We start from the raw sequence: 19,200 nt of genomic DNA, 5'->3' as shown, positions 1-19,200 counted from the left end.
AGGTCCCATTCCCAATCCTGGAGGGTCTAGTCATTCCAGGAGACCCAGCTAGACTCAGCATCCTCCTGCTCTGTCCAGAACACCTTGCCAGCCCTTGAGGCTTTGGCAGAGCTGGGCTTCCCTCTGAGAAAGATGACCCCTGGGAGGGAGGTGAACAAGCCCTGTGTGTGGCTTGATTTACAACTTAAAAATATTTAGACATGTGGCATGCCCTCGGCTCTGCAACCGTTAGAAGCTGCCTTAGGATAGATAACTATCATGGGAATGCCAGGCACACCCTGGCCCACAGTAGCACTCAGGGAACCTCTCCTGGTAGGTGAAGGCAGATGGCTCTGTGTTGCCAAGGTCCAGGGCTCTTGTGTTGGCTGGTGTCACTGTTTCCTTTGCATCATCATAACCTCATCTTTGTGGGCCATGCCAGCTGTCTTCCCACAGCACTGCCCCTGGGCACATGCTTCCTACCAGGTCCTGGGGGACCACTGAACGGAGCTTCCCAGAGGCTAAAGAGCACAGTATGAATATTGCATGAATAATAATAACCCCACCACTTAGCAGTTATGTAGTGCTTTCCCCATCCACAATGCTTTACCAGCATTAGTTAGCTATTCTGCATTATTTCCAGCATCCCTGTCCTTTTTCTCTCTGCAAAGCCTCACTCTTAAAAGCAGGCCTTCTCTGGTCTGAAGCCCTGATGTTAAGTGGGTGAGCCACTCTCTCCTGGAGTCATGTAGCCTTACAGAGGCCTCTGCTTGGCTCTTCGGCTTGTCCCAACATCAGAGACCTGAGCCCTTGATGGGGAGGCCTATCTCCCTGCTGATATGACCACCTCCCCAGAGCTGCCTTCTGGTTACGCTCTGCTCGCCACATCTCCCATGGCCCCAGGAAATCTGAAGACCCTGTTTCAGGCAGATGTCTAAGTGCCCATGGAGGACACCTGAGTCTACGCCCACACACCTTTAGAAGTCTCACAGCCACACTGTGTGTGTGGCTGGGCAGGCTTCTTGTTGTCAGCCCATTACAGAAGGGCCACAGAGCTGGGAGCCACATCAAGTCTGGCTGAACTGTAGCAGATGAGGACTCAGTTGCTCTGATTGCAAGATTCAGTCCTTCCCATCCACAGTGGGCTCATGGGAAGGTTTCATGCCCCCACAGATGTATTCAAGGTGGAGCAGGGTTAGCTGGGTGTTCTGCTGGCGTCTGCTGGTCCGGTGATCTCTGAATTACCTCCCATCCCACCAGGGCAGTTTCAAGCTTTCAGCACCTCTGACTCCCTCAAGTTTTTAGAAGCTCCCTGGCCAGGTTTGGCATGTGAGCACTTCTGCCAGGTGTGACAGCATTTGTGTGTCACTACCTCCTGGTTTTAGCCAGCATGGACCTGAGACACTGTGCATCCCACCTTTGGGAGAACTCCCTGGGCCTACAGTACCCTGGTTCTACCTGGGGCTGAAGCCAGCTCCCTATGTCCAGCCCCTCCATTGGCCTGGAAAAGTATTGATCATTTTGGCTTCTGTAGCTGAGTATTTTAATTCCAATGCGTGACTCTTTAAGAATTAATTAGCAAAGATTGTTCAGGAAAAGCTGGAGGCATTTCCCCTTGTGTTTCACAGTCTCAGCTCAGCCTCTCTATATTCTTGGTGGCCCTCTAGAGCTGCCTGTGTCCAGTTCCTCCCCAGGATGGCCATGTCCTGGCTGCAGTCCTTTCTCTTCTCTGAAAAGCCCAAGAGCCTCAATTTATCCATGTCCCTTAGCTGCTCTGACCCACTGAGCTTCCTTCTTTATTCTGAAGCTCTTGTGCTCCCTTGGGCCTCCTGGCCTTCACTCTTCCTTTACTGGGGCACCTTCATTGCCTGTCCCCATTCTCACCCTTTCCCCACCATCTTCACCAGATCCTATTTGTCCTTTTATTTTTAATTTAAATAACACCCCAGATGACCTTCTCTGACTCCCTCAGGCTGGGTTAGATCCACCTTGGTCCTCCTGGTAATGGCCATGTATTTCCATGTGTTAACAAGGGCCCAATGTATGGCATTCCTTACTCACTGCCCATCTTCTTGGCATTCCGGCCACTACTGGCCAGCGCCAGGTGGTACTGAGCTAGGTGTGGGGAGGATGTGCTCTGGCTAATTCAGTGAGAAGTAGATCCATCCATGTGCTCTGAGGAAGAAACAGGGCTGTCAGTACCCAGAGCACCCAAATTAGCACAATGAGAGAAACAGGCCTTGTGCTCCTATGGGACCTCCCCCCACAAAGCCAGCTTAGTTTACAGGGAAGCTAGGAACAAATGGGCAGAAAGAAGAGAATTATCTTAGTGAGTTCTTTCTATATGTCAGAGTCTTACATTCCCATTTTCAGATGAAAAAGTGAGGCCCGGTATTAAACTGGCATGAAGCATGATCGAACTGTCCCTTTTCACTCTGCACTCCAATTCCCTTTCCAGTCCTCACTCCCATTGGGGTCCTGGCTGTGGTGCTTAGTCTGTGGCCTCAAGTGGAGAGGACAGAGGCACCACAGCAGTGGCAGTCATGAGTGTTCCATGTGTGTTCCACATGGTTGCATGGGCATTCTATGCAGTTGCATGAGCACTCCATGCATACTACATGTGTTTTCATGGGTGTTCCATGCATGTTCTACTTGGTTGCAAGCATTTCCTGTGTGTGTTTTACACAGTTGCACGAGTGCATATGTGTTCCACACGATTACATGAGTGCTCCATGTGTATTCTACACCGTTACATGAGTGTGCTATGTGTATTCCACATAGTTGTATGTGTCCCATGTGTGTTCCACATGATTGCATGAGTATTCTATGAGTGTTCCCACTCTCAGAGTTTCAAGAACAATGCTATCACGCAATTTATTTCTCTGTGGCTAAACTTTACTTCCCTCCTGAGCCCCATTATCATAGTACTAGAACCTTGATCTTATCACTTCAAGCCACTTCTGGTTTAATGACCAGTAGTTTGGGGGCAACTGCTCAGTCAATTCAGGGTTCTTCCCTTCCACCTTCTCCTTGAATCTTTCAGGAGGAGAAACTAGTTCCAAGGAGTCTCACATGTCATCCTTGTCCTGGGAGAAACAGCTCACTCTGGGCCCTCTAAAGTGTGCCCTTAGCGCCACAGAACAACCTGTGGGGCAGTGCAAATGGGTAGGGACAGAGTTACGATGAGGTGGCAGGAATGATCCTGGACCAACAGAGAGCAAGGGGACTTTTAGAGTAGGCTGCTTTGTGATAAGTCTTCAAGGATAAGTAAGAGCTTTCCATAGGGACAAGGAAGGTGTTGCATCAAAGAGGGCAGCATATGCAAAGGCAGGGAGGAGCACGAGTTGCTTAGCTTGCAGATCCTAGTTGGGTTATTGAGGCTTTGCCATGAGCTTCTTGTTTATAGCCAGCATTGTCTGTCCCATTCCTGCCTTTCCTACCTGATTTCCAATGATGCCTTTTGAAGGACCTGCCACCTAAGTCATCAGACTCTTCGGATTGCAGATGACAGTTACTTGGCTTAGATAAGATTAAGATAGGGTGTTCCTTACTGAGGTGACTTAAAAGTCAAGAACAGGTTGTTAGTGTGGTCAGTGACCTGGGCTATGAAATAATTCACAAAGAAAAGAAAATGCAGAAGACAAAGTTTTATTTTTATTTTCTCAAGAGATGGAAAGGGCTAGGTGTGGAGAAATGCACCAGCCTGAGGAGCAGGGGCTGTGAATTTTTATTGGATCAGAAAAGGGGGAAGGGGCTGTAGCTAGGTAATAATAGCAATTAGTTGTAAATCGAGGGGTTTCAGGCTGATAGTGCAGGCTTTAGTTTGTTTTGTTGTTATCTTTGGGTTCAGGGTCTGGGTATTGCAGTCTGATATGTCCTGTTTGTATAAGTTTTAAAACACCTGTGGGGGGAATGCTTTTAGTAATCTTCCCAGTCCTGAGAATAGAGGCTCAGAGAAACAACAGTTAATTATGCCTGACAGATTTAAGGAAAGAGAGATAGCTAGTGCTGGTAAAGAGGGCCTGAAAGGGGCTGTTTTTGTCCTTTCAGAGGTGTTTTAGGCACAGCCGCATTCAGGGACTCAAAAACTATCTCTAGACCTTGGTCTCAGCCTGATCCTCTTCCAGGGGTAGGTGGGTGGGAGCTTCAGTCTCAGCAGGTTCCCTCCACCCGGTGGGCCTCCCTCAGCTCCACAATGACCAAATGTGGAAAACACTTCTGTTTCTCAATATCTTCCCTGAAGTTCCAGAGTTGACTTCACCTCTATGAGCTGACGCTCATAGAATTGAATGACTTAACTTGCCCCTGGACCAATTACTGCTGACAGGAAGAAAGAATATGCTAATTACTCAGGAATGGGTCACAGGTTCTGAGGGACTCACATGCAGGTAACTCCCCAAAAGAAAACCTAGGTGCTGCCAGCGCTGAGGAGTCAAGAGAGGTGGGCAAGCCACACACATAAGTGCCCACCCCACATATCAATTCAGATTTCCTTCAGCTTGTGGAGATGGAAGTTTGCAGGAAGGCATTGGACATCACCAATGACACTCTGATCTTTTCTTTAGTGTAAATTTGGTCTTCCCTGTCATTCTGTGGGATCCTTCATGGGAGACAGAGATCTTCAGTTGCTCTTGGGTCCCCCTGGGTACCAGCATCATTCAGAGCACACTTTAGGTACTTCATTCCTATGTATAGACTCTGTTAGGAGATGACGGCTGCCTCTTTTAGGTACTTGCAACTCTTTTCTCTAGCTGAGAATGTTGGAATTCATAGAATCTAAAGTTAGTAGCCATTCTGCAATATTTAAGTTCCAAGATGAAAATGGCCAGGCATCAGTTGACAAACACTTTTTTTAGTTCAGATACATGTAGAACAATATCTGAGTGCTGTGTACACCCTCTGCCCTACACCGGAACTGCACAGCCTGACTGTGCCCAAATAAGGGTGCTGAAGAGTGCCAGCCCCACTGAGGGTGGGTCCAACACATGTGTACAGCATGGGAGATCTGAATGTCAGGGATGGTCTCTCAGAGGGTCAGATTTCAACTGAGCTGGACCAAGATCACACTGTGCCTTCGGCTCACTGTCCTGAAGCGTCCTGCTTGCTGCCCTCCCTGCTGACTGCCCTCTCTTTCTTAGGGGCACCGGACCCAGGCAGTTACCTGGCCTCAGGGCCATTTACTCTTGCAAGAGGCTCCTTCCTGTTGGGAAACCACTTGCAGCAAGCAGGTTGCATTCTGCAGGACTAAGGTGGGAGGGGCTGCAGAGAGGGGCTGGCAAAATGGGTAGAGTATCATGTCATCTGATAACAGCATGCCCACATAGGCATGAGAAGCAAGCAGAGACCCTAGACTCAGAGCCATAAGTGACTGTGTACCTTAGAAAAAGAAACCAGCCTCTGGGTGGGTATAGCCTAAGGTGTGTGCTTGGTGGGAGGAGCTCAACCTGGGCACATGCAGATACTATGTGGGTGAAGCCACCTTGTCTGGACCCTTAGTAGGCCCATCTAAAGGCCACTACCAGCTCTCTGCTCTAGGCAGTAGCAAGGGCAGTGCTCAAGGGCCTCTGCTCCTGCTCTCTGCACCCGGCTCAGTGTGAAAAGTCCAAGGAGTGCAGGCAGTCAAGTCAGATTTGGTCAGCACTGTGCCTACGACTGCCCCATGAATCTCCTGACTAGCAGGGTCCCTGTGTTCTCCAGGAGACCAGCCTTGGGACAGCCAGATGCTGCTTAGCCCCCCTTGGATTCTCCCCTGGATTTGAGAGCCTGTCCTCTGAATGCTAAGCTCCTTCCTCCTGTTTGCAAGAGAACCCAGAGAATTCCAAGTAGAGTGGCTTCTGGTTTTTTTCTGGCTCTCTCACAGATACAAAGTGTGAGCATTTAGGGGTGGGGTCAGTGGGCTAGTGTGCTCAGGATGGATCCCCATCCAGGGACTCCTTAGAGCTCAGGACAAAGAGGCAGAGTGCAGGGGGAGGGCTGCATGGAGGTACTTCCCTCTTCCAGGAGGGGAAAGGCTGTCGCTACCACTGCCAAGTGGCCATGGGATGGCTAACAGGGATTTCTGGGAGAGGATGTGGCCTCTTTGAGTGCACTGCATGGTCTTGCACCAGGGTTTGCTTGCCTGCAGCTGTCATAGCAATGGTCCCATGGAAGGCACTTACTCAGTACCTGACCCTGGACCTGAGGCAGGGGAGCCTGAAGAGCCTATTCGGGGCCAGGAATAAGGGTTGGCTCAAGGTTTCTGGTGAACACCGGATGAAGCATGGATCGTGCTGTCTTAGGGCCCTGACCCTGTGTTGGGGGGGGGGGGGGGGGACTCAAGCTGAATTGAGCCTTTGCCATGGACTCCCTGTCAGAGAGGGACAGGAGCTTAGAGTTTAGTACTATTATTTGGTGGGCTAGGCTGAGGAAGGATGCTGAGCAGCCAGGCCTCATTTGATTAGATGTTTTTCCTCCTCTTCCCTTTTTGGCCTTCCTGCCAACAGGCTGAGCTGCTCTGGCACAGTCCCCACGTGTGTCTATGTGTGCATGCTTCCTGGCGTGTCTTTATGTGTGTGTCTCTCTAGCTCTCTGACTCTTTTTGTGTCACTCACTATGATATGTGTCCTTTTTTCTTTCTCTGTCCAAGTTTCATCTTAAGCTTGTATGAAGTTTTATGGTGCATGTTCCATGTGGAGAGTGATGGTGGGAACCAAGAAAGGTGTGTGTGTATGTGAGGAGACAAGGGGAAGGCTGTCTCTTAATGAACCTGGACCACTCACTGATGACCTGCCTTCTGTCCAGTAGAGGCAGAGCACAGCCATACTGGTGCTGGGAAAGGAGCCAAGGTGAGTGGCAGCATGTACAGCTCTGACTCTTAGGCATCAGTCTGCGAGTCAGCTCCCAGCCACAGCCACTTGGTTTAGTAAACTCAGTTCAGCTACATACAAAATACAAGTCTTTGCACCATTGGTTTTCAGCATCTCTGGAGCAGCAGGATTAATGTAAAGAATTATATAAAGAAACAAGAAAGCTCAGTGAGGGTTTCAGAGAAATGGCAAAACCAGGGTTAGGTTGTGCACAGGAATGTCTATGATATGTGTGTGTATAAGCAACAGGCCTCCCAGTGGTGCGGGGAGGCATTCTCAAACACAGAGAGGAGTCACTACATTTCCAAGCAGACTTGTAAATAGAACAGGCTGTGTACTTTTACTTCAGAATCCCCCAGCTTTATTTACTTACCGAGTGAGGCCACCAGACAAATACTAAACTTCATTATGATGATCCCTTCCCCACTGAAATTGCATAAAGTGAAAATGTCCTCTGTGGAGTGTCAACTCAACACATCATCCTAGGCAGCACTGAGCATGGTCAGCATAACTGGTAAGCACTGGTTTAGGGAGCAGGTGCCTCAGCCATTGTTCAGCCTCCAGGAGGCCAGGACTGGGGAGGCAGACTTTCTTGAAACTAAGCTTGGGATGATCTGGTTCCCCCCAACAATGTCACCTGCACCCTTTAATGAAAAACAAGGGTTATGGTGCTTTCTGCTTCTGGCTTCACCTGAAAGCTTGAACCTGAGTATCGAGATTGGGCCTCATCATCCACTCACCCCCTGCCTAAGCCCCTTCATCCTGTAGACTTACTGTTCTGGCATCATTCTGTTAGCTCCCTGGGATTTGTATTTGCAGGGCCTCCCTGGAGTTCAGATCTGGGCCCTGCCACTTTCCACTTCTCCTGACCCGTGAGCACATCATCGTGTTCTCAGTGCCTCTGGTTCCTCATTCATCAAGTGGCAATGATAATAGCACTCATCTTACAGGGTTTTTGCCCTGAGTACTAAATGTATTAACATGAGTGCTGCACAAGTATCTGCCTCCAAGTAAGTGGCCAATTAATGTGTGCCTTCCTTTCCATGCTCACAGCTCTGCCTTAACTCTCCTAGGGTCTGTCTGACCTTGGCCCCACCTGTGAGACATGTCCCCTCTCTCAAGTGTTCAAGCCCTGGCAAGAAGAGTGAGATACCCCTGCAACATGCTTTGTTTAATTCATCCATTCACTCATACATCCATTCATTTATTCATTCATTCAGCAAACATGTATCAATACCTACTATGTGCTAGGAGCTGTGTCAAATGCTGCAGGTAGAACAACCCACAGAGCAATGCACAACCCAGTGGGAGACCAGCCAAAAGATGCAGTGAATGGGTTAATAGCTGAGAAACTCTTAAGAGGGCATCTGGCACACAGCAGTACTCCATAAGTTGTTCAATAAATGATGTGGTCAGCTGTGATGGGTGAGTACTATTGCAGTAGAGCATGCAGGAGGTTGGCTTAGCCAGGTGTGGGAGGCAGTGACATGGAACCAAGACAAAATGCAGGAGGAGAAGAGAGAAGATGGGTCTGTGCAGAAGGCCCAGAGGCAGAAGATCCCTGGCCTGTGTGAGAAACGGAAAGCAGTTCAGTCTGACTGGAATAAGGGCTCGTGGGAGTGATGGAGGAAGCTGGAGAAGCAGGCAAGGTCAGAGTATGTGTCTGGGAAACCATGTCAAAGAGCTGGCTCTACTGAATTCAATAGAGCCTCTCTCCTCATCTTGGTTTTGAGGAGGGCTCTGACATTCCAGCAAGGCTTCACAAGACTCTGTGGCACCCAGGGCCAAGCAGGAAGGGCATGTGTGGCAAAGCTTTCCCAGACTATGGGAGAGGTTGTTGGGGACAGGGGCTTGGCTGGCAGTTCTGTGTTAAGCAGATTCTGGGTCTTCTTTCTTTGCAGATGTTGGAGGAACTCAAGTGTTGGCAACGGGCAAGTCTGCTGGGGCTGAAACTGGTAGGTCAGTGCTCAGCTGATTCTGCATGGGAGGCAAGGGGCAAGAAAGAGGCAAACCAAAAGGCCAGTCATCGCAGAATAAGGAAGGGCAGCCCTCAACTCTAGACCTGCCTTTTATCCTGGAGATATTGTCCTTCCCAAGAGCCTGTCCTCAAAGGGAATATGAGTCATCAGGGCCACCTTTGTCTACGCTCTCTGAGATGAGCAGAGCCAGCACTCAGGGTGCCCTGCACTATAGTCTTGATCCCTAGACAGCAGCCTCTGCCATGTTCTGTGCGCTCACCCACTCTCTCTCCCCGTATGCACAGTCCCAGCTCCTCTCCACCTCAGAGCTCACCTAGAAGGACAAGGTGCAATCTGCATTGTCACCTCCTCCAGGAAAGCTGCTGACCCCATGTCAGCCAGCCCAACCCTGTCACCTGTCATTGAAGTGAGGCCTGTATTCCCCACCTGACTGTAGGTTCCCCGAGATGGAACAGATCTCATTCCTTTGCCTTCAGTGCTCATCGCAGAGCAGACAATTAACACATACTTGATAAAAGGATTAATGAAAGTATAAGTGAGGAAGGGATATAGGAAGGCAGAAAAATGAACATTAGAATCTTGGAAGTGAACTCCATAGCGGAAGGGAGGAGTTCCAGGAAGAGGGGGTGTGGTGTGGGTAAAGGAGCCAGAATGTGAATGTGCTCTCAGGAGAGTGGAAAATTAGATTGGCCTCAGTGGGTCCGAGTGTAGAATTTTAACGGCCACATCCATGACTTTGGATTCCATCCAGAATGTAAAGGGAGCCGTAGAAAACCTTTGTGGGGTAGTGATCCACTGAAGCAATTGTTCAATTCCTCTTTGCACTTTAGATATCAAATATGCCATCATTGGGATGGCTCTGGGTGTTGCAGTATTGGCTGGCTTCCTGGCCCTGAAGATCTGTATGATCAAGAAGCACTTGTTTAATATTGATTCCTCAGACCTGAGATTCAATGGTAAGCAAATGGTGATGCTCAGCCCAGGCTCTGTCCCTGACAAGGACATGTTCCCAACAGCCACCCAGCACAAGACCACTGAGAGCCACTCTAGAACACTTGGTAGGGAAAGAATAAAAAACCATGGGCCAAAAAGAAATACAGTAATCAACACCCTCTCCCCCACATCTCTGTCTTTCTGTCTCAGTATTTTTCTATCTAGTCACTTCTTTTTTCTTTCTCTTTTTTTCTTTTTGCCTTTTTTTAATTGCTGTTCTTTTACAGTTGTCCCAATTTTCCTCTGTTGCTCTCCCCTGCCCTGCCCACCCATCACTCCCAAAGTCAATCCACACCCTGTCGTCCACGTCCATGGGTCATTTATACATGTTCCTTAATTAGATCCTTCCCCTTCTTTCCCCCCTTCTCCCATTCCCCCCTCCCCTCTGGTCACTGTCAGTCTGTTTCTTGTTTCCACACATCTGGTTCTGTTTTGCTCGTTTGTTTTGTTCATTAGGTTCCTCTTACATGTGATATCATATGGTATTTGTCTTTCACTGCCTGGCTTATTTCACTTAGCATAATTCATAAGAACCAGGTTTCCTGGTGGGAAAGATAAAACTGATCCCCAGAGGTGATGAGACTGGTCTTAGCATGGACGGAGGGTGGAAGGTGCTGTTGGCACAGATTATGTGGGCCAAATTGCATTTTTTTCCATAAATTGGGGAAGTCCTCATGATCCAAGGAGAGTTGGGCTTTCATGAACCCCACATGGTTTTCAGTGTCCTGGGGCATCCACAGGGTGACATATCTCATGCAGATGCTGAGCTGTCAGTTTGTGAGTTTTGATAGCAAAATGCAGCAGTGATTCACATCCCTTTTTCTCAAGGTGGAACCTGCAAAAACCATCCCCACATAAGGCATAATGGAATGATGATGCAGTTTTCCATGAGGTTTTCCTGAGGATGAGGAGGGAGGCACCTTACTGCATCTCCTCTCTGGAAGATTTGATGATTATCTGTGAAGATAGTAGAAGGCACAGGGTGGGGAGGGGGGAGCATGTCTGGCCCAGGAAGAGGGGGAGCAGTAGCACTCAGGGGGCTTCCTGAAATGCTAAACATGTCCAAGTGCACGAGGGGCTTAATTAGTCATAAGAGTTTGTTTACCATTGATTTTGTATCCCTAAGAACAAGAAATGAGGGCGAGCAAACAACCACTTTATCACATAGCCAGACACATGTCAGATCTGAGGACAGAAGCTATCAGGAGCTGCAAGTGGAGAAGAGATGAGGAATGAAGCAGGTGGCGGTGCTTCAGGGAAGGTTCAGTCTCACCTGCATGCTAAACTGAGTTCTCATTGACAGGATGTGAATAGAGAATTGCAGACAGTACCAAAGGCTAGGGTAGGGCACTCAGCCCAAGACCACCAACTCCAGTGGCCCCAACCCACGGAACCTCTCAGCCCTGCCTAACTCCAGTTGGCTCTGACCCCCTCACCCTTGCCTGACACTGAGTAAGTTGCACACTGGTCACTGCCTTGCTCCTAATGCCCTGCTTTCTCTGTTTAGATACCATGCTGCTAAAGGAGAGAGTCCCAAGGTAAGATTGCTGCTGAGGTACCATTTCCCTCCTGTTTTATCTATTCTGCTCCCCTCCTCTCATCCTAGCCCTTTCTCCACTCTGAAATGTTTCCTAGGAGACTAGAATGTACCTCATGACCCCCTCCTCCCACTCACTGTTCCTTAAGGCCAGGAGGTAGGTGTCATGAGAGGAGGGGGTGTGGTACAAGGTATAGTAGTCAAAAAGGCTTGGGCTTGTCTCTGTACACCTTGGACATGTGGCTACAGACAGACTGTGTGGCCAGTTTTGGCCCTTTGTCAAGATGATAGAGTGCTCAGATGGAGATTCTAGCATAGTGCTTTTACCATCACCCATGGGTGAGAGATACTCCCCTGGCCAGCCAAACTACCCACACACACTGAGAGGTACTCTCTGAATTAATGTACTTGGGTTTGGAAACTCTGGAGCTTGTTTCAGACTTTGTTTCAGGGATGTCTTAGTACTGGAATTCACAAAAGTGTAATATTTCACAAAGCCCAATTCTTAATCCTGGTGTATGTCTATGCATGTGGCATGCTAGCAGGAGGAGGGCCTGGGAGAAGCTGTAATGATGTATAATGAATGCCTGTCACACATATGATTGTGTTTGTGAAGATGCTGCTGTGAACAGTATAACACAAACAAGTAGTTGCTGTGGTTTTATGTTGCTATGTATGATCATGTCAGAGGAGCTTCTCAGTTTTGTGTGTGTGTCTAAATTCTGGATGCTTCTGACACATCAGAGACATAGGAGGTCATTTCTAGGTGAGGTGGTGACTGCCATCATTCAACAGTAAACACTGTGAAAGTGAAGTACAGGAAAAGGGAGGTAAAGGGAGAAGGAGGAAGTCAGGTGAGTGGAGGAAGGATGGAGAGAGGTGGGTGGCTGGACCTTATTAGCTGACTGGAGCTTTTCCCCAAGATATATTCCCTCACCAGGCATAGGGAGCTGCTCTTGGCATGGGTCATATCAGAGGTCCTCTACAAATGCAAGGATTTTTGAAGAGAAGGGAGGCACAATTCAAGTTTCTGAAACTAACACTTGATGGAGTCAGGCTGAGTCAGGAAGAAGTTACCCCCCCCACCCCCCAAAAAGCAAAAAACAAGGAAGTTGTTCTCTTATAGCAAAACTTTTCATGTGCTTTCTGTCATCTAGGAATGATTCCATAAATCATTTATCATAAATAGGATAAATAATGTTTTCCTATTCTTCTGTTTTGCAGGTTAAACCACAACCTCTCTGAAAGGTGAGTTGGTTGTAAGAATCATCATTTATTGAAAAGAGGAGAGACAGTCCCTCTCCTGCAGTGGCTGGCGGTTCTCTGTGCCCTCACACAGAACTGGAGGCAACTACTAGCAATGGGTTAGAAGTCCATGTGCAGGATGGATGTGAGACCAGGAAACAGCACCTTTTTTGGACATTTGCAGAAAATCCTAGTAGGTGGTATTTGGCAATATGTAAAATGAAACTGTGAGGCATTTGCCCAATTAACAGCAAGATAGTTAATTTTTTTTTCATTTACCAAGAGCTTCTCTTAACAGAGGCCAATCAGTTAGCTAGTTACTCCATTTGATGAAAAAAATTTCAAAACTTTTCTTTGTGTTATCAAGCTATTGGTTTGGCTAAGCTTCTGCTTTTTTCCCCTATGACAGCGATTTTCAACCTTGTTCATCTCTCGGCACACATAAACTAATTACTAAAATTCTGCTGCACACCAAAAAATATATCATATTTTTTGCCGATCTGACAAAAATAGGCATAATTTTAATTCCTTCACACTGGATTGCTATTGTTGTGTTGGCTGTTGTCAATTTTTTATTTGACAATTATAGGGAAAAAAAGTCAGTACCCCTAACTAAATAGTCAGGTATTGCATATTTAAAAATTCCTGTGGTACATGGGTTGAAAATCACTGCCCTATGACATTGTCACATCTGAAGTAAATAAGCCTGTTGTCTTGTATGATGTTCCATTCTTTTGTATTTGACTGATTGTATCCTCCCAAGTAAATTCAGATGGAGAATTTTGTCAATATATTTCTTTTCTCTTGCATTGCATCAGGAGGCATGTGGTGCCAGGCTCTCTCACTGTTGGGGAGGTTGTGTTTGCTCTCTTGGTCAAGGAAGCAACTGCTACACCTCTGCATTATTGAGATAAAATTTCCCCTTTGTAATCATTAAATAACCTGAGGGGTAGTACTTTGAGACCATGTGAACATCCTGGCCCTCAACAATTCTTCACCCAGTGATTTAATATCTCTTTATGATTTATGTTTGAATCAGTTATTGCATTGTGCATTACAAAATACTGAGTTTAGGGGAGAGAAATTAGGGGAAAAGAGGACAACTGTAATTGAAAAATGAAAATTAAAAAAAAACAAAAACAAAATACTGAGTTTCTAATTCCAGCATTCCTTCTACATTTAATAGCTGGCATTCTAGAAAAAAGACTTCTTCTCTTCCTCCTCCCCCCGCTTTTCTTTATTTTACTTGTTGAATATTATTCCTATGAACTTCAATGCATTTTAATTCATCGCCATCATAAAATTTTTTATGTTCTAATTATCCCAAGTTTGTCTAGTACAAATAATTTCTTGGTGGCTTTTGACAGGACCCCTTTTCTCATTGAGTATTTCCTAGACTTCAACACAACACAATTTCCCAGGTTCACCTTTTACAGTTCTTCCTCAGACTTGGAATCACCCATTTTCCCTAGTATCCTTGTTTTCCTCCTTTCCTTCCTCCTCCCTCCCTCCCTCCCTCCTTGCTTCCTTTTCTTGATGTGAAATAGTTTTTAGAAACCAAGATTTGGGCACAATCTGTGCTCATAACTATGGGACATTATTACATCTAATCCCTCAATGGTCAGGAAATGTATATTAAAATCACAAACTCAATATCTTAATGTTCTTAAACCTTTCTTATTCCATATTTTTATTTGACCTACTCCAAAGTGAAAGCCCTGTTTCTCAATCATATGAAGGTTTTTACTCACTTACTTTATTATATTACACACACACACACACAATGCTTCCAGAATTACAACTACAAACTTAGTTAATACCTTGAATATTTCTTTACAGTTCTTTTGGTTCTTAGAATTTAGCCTTCTCTGTGTGTGGAGTATTGTCTTCAAATTGAGTTTATTTTCTCTGTGTGGTTATGCTATCAATTCGATATAGTTAGAAACATTTGTTTTAGTCTGTTTGCTGTTTTCATGTTTTCTTTCTTTTTCTTTTTAGTTTAATTTTATTTTTTGAGTATGTAAAACATGTATATAGTTTAAAGATAAAAATATGTAAACATGTAAACTCATAAAAGTCTTATTTACTCCACCATGCTTTGAGCTGTCTTTTTAATAGCTTCTGCTTTATCCTTTCTGTGTTCATTTTGCAAAATATATTTAATTTTAAAAATTTACATATAAGTTTATAAAATTAAAGAAATGTTTACATATATATGTACATAAATATAAGTTTTTCCTAGTTCTTGTGTGCTTTTTTTTTTTTTTTTTTTTTGGCCACTTGGAATTTATTGTGGAGTGTAGTATAAAATGGAGATTTAATTGCATCTTTTTTCCAAATGACAATCCAGTTATTTCAATGTCATTGTTAAAATCCCCATATTTTCCTCAGTATTTTATTTGCCACCTTTATCATGTTCTAAACTTCCATACATCCTTGGACAGTTTCTAGACTTTATATTGCTCTCCAGTGTTGGCTGAGATTATTCAGGTGCTAGTACATGCTCTGTGGAGGCTTCGTGGCACACTTGACCATCTGGCTGGGCTGGTTTCCTCATGCATTGTGTTACCTTTTCAGGGGCACACTCTGGCTCTTCTGTCCTAGATATTCTTGCATATTTGTTTTTCCAGATGAACTTTAGAATCAATTTCCGAATCTACTTAGGAATACAGGCATCAGGTATTTTGGGAGGATTGTTTTGTATTCATGTATTCAATTAAAGACAACTGATGTCTTTGCAATGTTAAGCAGTCATTCACAGAGAAGAGACTTATTTTTTACAAGTCCGATTTTGTGTGTCTCAGGAGAATTTTCAGATTTTTCTGTCATGGGTTTTTCACATTTCTTGTTAAGTTTATTTCTAAATATTATATGATTTTGTTGCTTTGTAAATGGAGTTTCCTAGTTTGTCTCCTACTTGATCATTGATTATTTATGGATTTTTTTCTTGTATGTTAACATTATAGCAGTTGCCTTATTAAATGCTTTTATTATTTGTTTTGATTTTCTTCCTGATCTTTTATTTGCCACCTTTATTGTGTTCTAAATTTTATGGTATCTTGTCATCTGCCAAACTGTAGATCTTCTTTCCAATTCTTATGCCTCTAATTGTTTTTCTCTGTCTGATTGCACTGGCTAAGACCACCAATGCTAAACAATAATGGAAACAGTGTGTAGACATTTTTTGTGCCTGATCTTGGTGGAAATACACTAGTGCTTTCCATCAGGTAATAAGCTGGCTTTAGAGTTGGAACCGATATGTTTTATCATATTGAGAAAGTATCCATCAATTCTTATTTTATTGAATTTTTAAAATCAGAAATGTGTGTTGGATTTGATCAAAAGACTCTTCAGCATTAGCAGGAATTAACTTTCCTTTGGCAGATATGCCCTGGGACTGTCCTAAGCAAACCTAGATGTATAGATATCTTTATTATTAGTTTTGTTTTGTTTCCTTCTTTCCTTGTTTGTCTGTATAATTTTTGTAGGATGTGGTGAAAGATTTGGGTTTAGGCAACCACCAAGACTCTTTCTCTTGATGCCCAGTCTAGGGCTGCAGCCTAATTCATGTACTGGTCTAGCAAGCAGGTGCTATCCCAGCTCCTGTCCAGCTTATGTTTTCCTGCAGGTTGTATCTGGCTCTCTAGGGGCTGGTGACATGCCCACCTGAAGAGGAATTATTGCCCTGTCAGAGAACCACTTCCTCCATGAGGTAGCTCACAGGTGCCTTTCCCCAGCTCTGGGCCATGAGGGGTGGAAGGAAGCTGCTCTCTTGGTCTGCCCATCTCCTTGGGCATCAGAAATTCAAGTGTAAATGCTGGCTAGGAACAGCCACTGTATTTCTTCTCCTTAATAATACTGAAGGGGCTGTTTGAACTCAGGATTTGTTAAAAGCAATTGGAACAGTAAACTGGACCTCTAAACCAACTTAAACTTTATCTTCTTCTGACCCCACTGTACTTTCAAAATGAAGCACAAACACCTGACAGCATTTAGGCCCTCTCTTGGAATCCCTTTCTCCACTCCTCTTTCTTACTATCCTTTCTTGTTTCCAACCTACTTGTTTCCCATGTCAGCTCTGCTGCCATTAAGCTCCGTAACCCCAACCTTGACCTGTGCCCTTGGTCTTGTACACATGGGTAGGTAATTATGTGCCATTCTTTTTATGGTAATTGACTTGGCTTGTCCATTGATGCTTCATTCTGCCCTGTCTCTCTGCTATTGCTGCCCCTTCTCCCATGGCGAGGTGTTAAACATTAAGATGTTAAGACTGAATACACACAGTTGAATGGCATAAACAAGTATGCTATGTAGGCATAAATATGTCATTCCGTTATAACTATAGGTAATGTTAATGCGAAACTACAGTGAAGTGTTGGTATGACTTCAATCTCAACATGCAGGTGTTGATGAGGCCCTTAGTTGAGAGGGTCTAGAGCAGGGTCTCTGTCCTACTTTCAGCCCAGGCTCTTCTGTATTGAGATCTGGTTTGGTAGCTTCATCTTTTCTTCTCTGTTCCTGGTTTTTAATATATATGTATCTATGCTGTCATTTCTTCCTGTCAAAGCTGATACACTAAGTATGGCAAAGTCTCACCCTCTGTTAGAGTGTGTAGTTCAAACTTGAAGGTTATCAGTTTCCAATTACATTTTCATGTGTCTATCTACCTTGTTCCTCTTAACATCTACCTAGATCTGTGCAAACTCTTCAAGTATACAAAGTGGCACTTTTCCCTCAGATGTGCCTGTTAACCTTGGGGAATGACTTCTTCCCTTTGTATCATCAAAGTGCATGCAGTGTTGTGGCATTTGTTTGGCAGGCAGGTAACAGCCTTCAGCTTGAGTTCTACCTAAAAAAACTCCTCTTTACCTAGAAACCACTGGTCTTCAGGTCCCTTTCTATGTTGCATGAGAAAATGTCCCACCTTGCTAACATTTGCTGGTGAATTTTTCCACACCTGTTTAATTGTGTGTCATGATTAGTTAGAGCATAGTAACTTTGTCAATAAGTCTTCCAGATGGTTCTCTTCCTTTCCAGAGATGCACAAGTGACCGAACTCTAAATGAGCAGCCACGCTGGAGGGGTTTGCAGTCTAGACGGTTACCCACTGCAGTTTTGGGATGTCTTGCATCTGAATGTCCAAAGCTGGTGATGGACCTTCACATAGCACCCAATATCCAGGGCAAATAATAGAATGAACAGAATCTATGGTGCCTCTGTCCTGAAGGAAAATATCACTTCTTTTCTGCAAGAAGCTTGCTACGTAAAAGGAGGCATGAACACTTTATCCAGTAGTTAGAAAGGATGGAAGCCACTAAACTCTCACTGCCTATCCTGGCCCCCATGTCAGAGCTGTCATGCTTCTGTGATGGCATTGCTTCCATGTCAATGGAACCCACCCACAGCAATGCTTGTGGAATGAGAACCAAACTCAGGATGCAGCCTTTTTAGCACCACCATCTTACAACAGGTAAGCAGAATTTTCCAGAACTATTGGCTTCAGTTTCTTAGCTGCCAGAAGAATCCCCCATGAACATTCAGGAGTCCTGATACATGGAGACCATGGGGCAGTCTCTATTCCTATAGATGAAAAATGATCTTCCATAGAAGAAACGGCAGGCTGGGCTGGAGTGAGAGGAGGGGGTCTCATGGCCATGGACTGAGCTTGTAGCTCTGCAGCTCTTAAAATGATGAGGCCAACAAAGGACTAAATGGGAAAGCAGATGCTGTGCCTTGTAGAAAGCTATACAAATGCAATTGGTATTGTTATGCTTAGATAATTATTTTGTGGTTATTTTTACAATGTGCATACATTGTCATGGAGAGGCTTAGGCAATCCACATCTTTTTATTATTCTTGTAAACCTAAGGTTCTGTGGCACAGCCCCTGTTAACATTTCTCTGCTCTGTAATATCGACTTTGTATTTCTGGGGCTGCATTTGGAGTACTCTGTGCCTCTCCATTCAACAGAAATCTAGGTGCTTGTATGGACTTGTTCTCCTTGGATTCAGTTACTCTCCTTGCGTGTGATGAAAGATGAGCTATGTTTCAAAACAAAGTGCCGTGTTACAATAATTTGCCTGGATTCCCAGGGTATCTTTAATCTGACTTGATAACACTGTAGTTCATTAGCAGCCTTTGTTAACTGATAACCTAAAGCAGTAATGCAATACTCATAAGCAATTTTCTGTGTGTAAGATATAATAAATGATCATGTAAGCTATCTGGTAATTGATTTGTTTCTTTTAGCAGCATTTTAATTAAGACATCTGGTTTGTGAATGGCAGACACTTGTGAACTGAAGGTAAATGCTTCTGGATTTTCAGTAATCATTTTATTTTCTATAGACACAACAGAACCATGTGGTCTCCCCGCACCCCCCCACCCCCCCACCTCATCATGACATATTTTCCCAGCATCACTTCTGGGCTCTGGCTTTGTTTGATTGCCACACAAGGTCTCCTGTTTGACTAATAATGTCTTCTCAGGTTATAAAGGCTGATATGCTCAGGAGGCAAAAGGGGCTGGGGACTCTTTGCAATGGGTCTCCATGCTCATATCCAAATTCAAGCTAAGTGGCTTCCTGGGGATGGAGGTTTTGGTGGGCAGATCTCCTTGGACA

The 19,200-nt window shown here is 45.0% G+C and overlaps 1 protein-coding gene across 2 annotated transcripts in view; it reads left to right on the top strand.

Moving 5' to 3' along the window:
- The window catches only part of TMEM273 (transmembrane protein 273), a 35,147-nt gene extending 16,385 nt beyond the window's left edge, over positions 1-18,762 (top strand). Inside the window, exons 2-6 of one of the 2 annotated variants that reach the window (XM_090279517.1) lie at positions 8,726-8,779; positions 9,634-9,759; positions 11,304-11,334; positions 12,558-12,581; positions 17,616-18,762. In XM_090279517.1, coding sequence (XP_090135643.1) covers positions 8,726-8,779; positions 9,634-9,759; positions 11,304-11,334; positions 12,558-12,581; positions 17,616-17,640 — 260 coding nt within the window. In that variant the 3' untranslated portion in view covers positions 17,641-18,762. Of the gene's footprint in view, positions 1-8,725; positions 8,780-9,633; positions 9,760-11,303; positions 11,335-12,557; positions 12,582-17,595 lie in introns of both variants that reach the window. The other variant, XM_090279516.1, reaches the window with a different exon arrangement.
- Positions 18,763-19,200: the final 438 nt, after the last annotated feature.

This window comes from Furipterus horrens, unplaced genomic scaffold, assembly GCF_987537825.1.
Source record: "Furipterus horrens unplaced genomic scaffold, mFurHor1.1.pri manual_scaffold_5, whole genome shotgun sequence".
NCBI classification, from domain to species: domain Eukaryota; kingdom Metazoa; phylum Chordata; class Mammalia; order Chiroptera; family Furipteridae; genus Furipterus; species Furipterus horrens.
Note: the sequence above shows the minus strand (reverse complement) of the source record. Positions and strands in the feature narration are given on the sequence as shown.